At 37.5% G+C, this 3771-nt stretch overlaps 1 protein-coding gene across 1 annotated transcript; it reads left to right on the forward strand.

The window, feature by feature from the left end:
* Positions 1–567: 567 nt before the first annotated feature.
* On the forward strand, positions 568–3337 carry LOC132055221 (large ribosomal subunit protein uL22y-like). Its single transcript, XM_059446922.1, has 7 exons — positions 568–681; positions 773–809; positions 952–992; positions 2377–2607; positions 2714–2816; positions 2891–2958; positions 3127–3337. Exons 1-7 carry the CDS (start codon positions 679–681, stop codon positions 3163–3165), a joined length of 522 nt encoding a protein of 173 aa, XP_059302905.1. The 5' UTR covers positions 568–678; the 3' UTR covers positions 3166–3337.
* Positions 3338–3771: the final 434 nt, after the last annotated feature.

Below are 3771 nucleotides of genomic sequence, written 5' to 3' on the forward strand. Positions count from 1 at the left end.
TACGAACCCGGCATACACTTGTTAAGGAATAACAAAGTTATGCGGACCGGCATCTTATGCGCTTGTATGGGCAAACTTTTAGTTAAGCCTTAACTAAAAGTACGCAGCAAAACAGACTTTTCCTTAAGACATAGTTTAGTTATGCCTTATGGGCGGACTTTTAGTTAGGCATAACTAAAAGTATGCACTGAAACGAACTTTTCATTAAGGCATAAACTTTGCCTTATAGGCGGAACTTATAGTTATGCGGATATTCACTGGAAAGTGTATGCAGTGCGGCGTACACGCGACAGCACTTGCTTTGCGATTTTTTTAATTTATGCCTAAGCGAGGGTTCGACAGGCGCCGTGGTACATTTGCTGGAAAATTCAGGAGTTCTGTATTGTGAAGAATGAAAATTAAAGACCAAACATTTTGAGGGGCAAAAACTAAAGACCATCCCAAAGGAAGGGCAATCGTGCGAATTGCCCATTGTAACTTGTATAACTACTGTACAAAAAGCGAACACCAAGAAAAACAAATAATTGGGAGGCCCATTACTGTAGAAAGCCCACTAGGCTAGCCCAATTGACATGTAAAACCCTATCATCTTCCCATTTAAGCTGAAAACCTAACTTTGTATTTCCTCTCCTTTGGGTTAACAAAGAACGGACTGACCTGAAGCAGCAGCTGGAAGCAATGGTAAGCCACCAATTAGTTTGCCGGTCGATTCATTATGACCAACAACCTTAACAAATTTTTTACTTACGTGGAAATGCTTTGGTTAATGTAGGTGAAGTATTCAAAGGAACCCGATAACCCCACCAAATGTGAGTACCTAATATTATTTGCATTTAGTTTTCGAGCTATGATCTATTCACATGTGTAGATTCGATTTATTGGACGTTGCTTTATATATTTTATTTTATTTTCTTTATAAAAATTTGAGTTTAATTCGCGTTCATGCATTAGCTTGCAAATCCAGGGGTTCAAGTCTCAGAGTTCATTTCAAGGTTCGTAATTTTACCTCTCATTGTCAATTGCTTGCACCCTTTATATTCATTTAAGTAACATAATTTTCTTAGAATAGATGCCTTCTCAAATTGTAATTTTATAGTATTCATTAAGTAACAAAAATTATTTATAAACTGGACCTTCCTCGAGACCCATCATTAACACAGTGTATGTGTAATACTGATAAATAAAAGCTGTGCATGTTTGGAATTAGTCTTAAACAGTGTCAGCTTGATGGTAGCAAGTAATTCAAAGGTGTAAGAAAACACTTCCCCTTGATCATAGAAGCATGCTATGAGTCTGCTGTTGATATAAATGTGGACAACTCTTAATTTGCTGTAACTAGTGAATGCCAAACAAGTGTGGTACTATATGAATGGATTTGGAGGGCGTATTTCAGTTTAAACTTAGAAGCAAGCTTGCATGTCGTAGTACGCCCTGAGGTGTGACCTAGTGGTCAATGTAGTGTCAAGCCTTGGTGGGGACACATTTACCCCTTACCTGTTCTGGTGGAGTTAGCATGTACCTCGTGGAATTAGCCTAGGTTTGTGCAACTAGTCCCAACACCACAATTATCAATAAAGAAGGTTTTGGAACCACTTGCCATTATGAAAACAGTCTCCGATGTTTCATTTGCCAAGCTGTTGCTAGTTGCAAATTGTTTATGGAAAATGAGTTTAGCTATTGACGAAAATAGTAATTTCAACAAAGTATTTTGCACTTCGATGGTTTCTGCAGAGTCTAGGTCGAGTTGTTTTCCAACATTCATTTTCAGATTCCCAATGTTTACTGTTAAACTATCTCACTTCAGATCTTGCATATCACATTTTGATCAATCCAAATATTTCTTTGACAACTAAAGTCGCAATGCCTTGTCTTTTCAATAATTCATGAGGGCGCAAGTTGTTATGTCACTCTTTTTGGTTTGAACATATGACTTATATGTCCTCAATTTCATTCTGGGTTTTAGTCCATTTTGCTTCAGCTATGTGTTACTTAATTTTTGTCATTCTTGTTGGCATTTAAGTGGTTTAAACATTCAGATGTATTTAACATGAGCTTCTGTTCTTTCATTTTTTTCTTTCTTATTTTAAATATATTTTGGTAAATAAGACTGATCTAGTAATATTCAGTGGTAATTTTTAGTGAGGTCCTTGTCGAAATAAATTTACTGAGGTACTTGGTGCAAAACCCAGGTCATGAATTAACCTTGATTCTAACCATTCCTGTGTAGCACAAAGCACTTTCTCAAAAATGAATTGGAATACTGTCTACAAATACGACCCCTTTCACCCTTTGTTGGAATTAGTAGTTCTGGAATTTCTGATGGTTTTGCTATCCTTACCAGTCCTTACTAAATATGTATGCATTATCGACTTACAGAATACACGAGAGACAGCACATGCACTTAGGAAGATGCCGTTGGACAAGGCCAAGAGATACCTTGAGGATGTTCTTGCCCACAAACAAGCCATCCCGTTCACACGCTTTTGTCGTGGGGTTGGTCGTACTGCTCAGGCAAAGAATCGCCATTCAAATGGTCAAGGACGTTGGCCTGTGAAATCTGCAGGGTTTATTCTAGATTTACTCAAAAATGCTGAGAGCAATGCTGAGGTAATGTCAGATTATGTTATGTTTTTTCCTAAAAAGAATATGCATAGCTTTCTTGATTGTTCTATGTGCCTTAAGCTGTTTTCGTTGTTCTTTTGAGTTTATTTAGGTTAAAGGCTTGGATGTGGATTCACTTTTCATTTCTCACATCCAAGTAAATGAAGCACAAAAACAGAGGCGCCGCACGTACCGAGCTCATGGACGAATCAACCGTAAGTGTCCTTGTTTTCTTCTTCTTGTATCTAGTGATGGATATCTCAATCCTAACCTCTTGGCATTTTTGTAGCCTATATGTCTCACCCTTGCCATATTGAGTTGACATTGTCTGAGAAGGAAGAGTCCGTCAAGAAGGAGGTAAACTATTTTCTTGTCACTGTTTATTTTATGATTTGCATATGCAGTGGAATCTTGCACTTGCTTATAGCTTGCCTATTGCTTTCTTTTGTCATCTGGATACCAGTTCTTTGTCTTTGCCAAACATGTTTTTTGAAATGTGCCTAAAACATTCTCATTGTGATGCAGCCGGAGACTCAGTTGGCTTCTAGAAAGACAAAGGCGTAAGCAATGAATACCGGAATGCAGAAGATGTTAAGTTTTAATGTCGTTATAGTCTCTGTTATGAAACAATTTTGGCAGATTGAACCATGTTCCTCCAGAAATTTGGTTTTGCATATTCTTACTTTTCCAAAACTTGAGTTGGATGTTACCTTATTCTATGGCTTAGTTGCTGGAATTTTTTCCTTGGTGGATCACAGTCTTTCATTTTCTATGCATAATCGTCTTAGTGGGTTTAACTACGGGTAGTTTTGCTGCGTTTGTTGTTTCGGGGGTGTGCAAAGATTATGACTAACGCATAATCCTGGGACTAATTTATCCGAGCTCTCACGTGGAATAAAATAACACCAAGTTTGTGGTATAAATTTATCTTGGAAGTTATACCTTCAACCAATCGAATTATAAGTTTAATTCCAAATTTAATCATGTGATATCCGCCTTTACCAAACGACCCGAGCAACTCAAGGTGTTGCTTTATACCCCACTAGTATTTAATGCAGAACAAAGCTAATCATAGTATGTTTTGTTCTGAAGGCCAAAGTGGCTAAATTGGTCGTTTGAAATACAAGTTTCCGTTAATGATGAATACATGTTCCAATTGGGGATTTTGAA

The sequence above is a fragment of the Lycium ferocissimum genome, chromosome 5 (assembly GCF_029784015.1).
Source record: "Lycium ferocissimum isolate CSIRO_LF1 chromosome 5, AGI_CSIRO_Lferr_CH_V1, whole genome shotgun sequence".
Lineage (NCBI taxonomy): Eukaryota > Viridiplantae > Streptophyta > Magnoliopsida > Solanales > Solanaceae > Lycium > Lycium ferocissimum.

What these genes read in the sequence shown, in the direction of transcription:
- LOC132055221 (XM_059446922.1), top strand. An exon ending in AGCTCATGGACGAATCAACC is followed by an intron (nt 2,817 to 2,890) that starts GTAAGTGTCCTT and finishes GCATTTTTGTAG; the next exon opens with CCTATATGTCTCACCCTTGC. An exon ending in AAGAGTCCGTCAAGAAGGAG is followed by an intron (nt 2,959 to 3,126) that starts GTAAACTATTTT and finishes ATTGTGATGCAG; the next exon opens with CCGGAGACTCAGTTGGCTTC.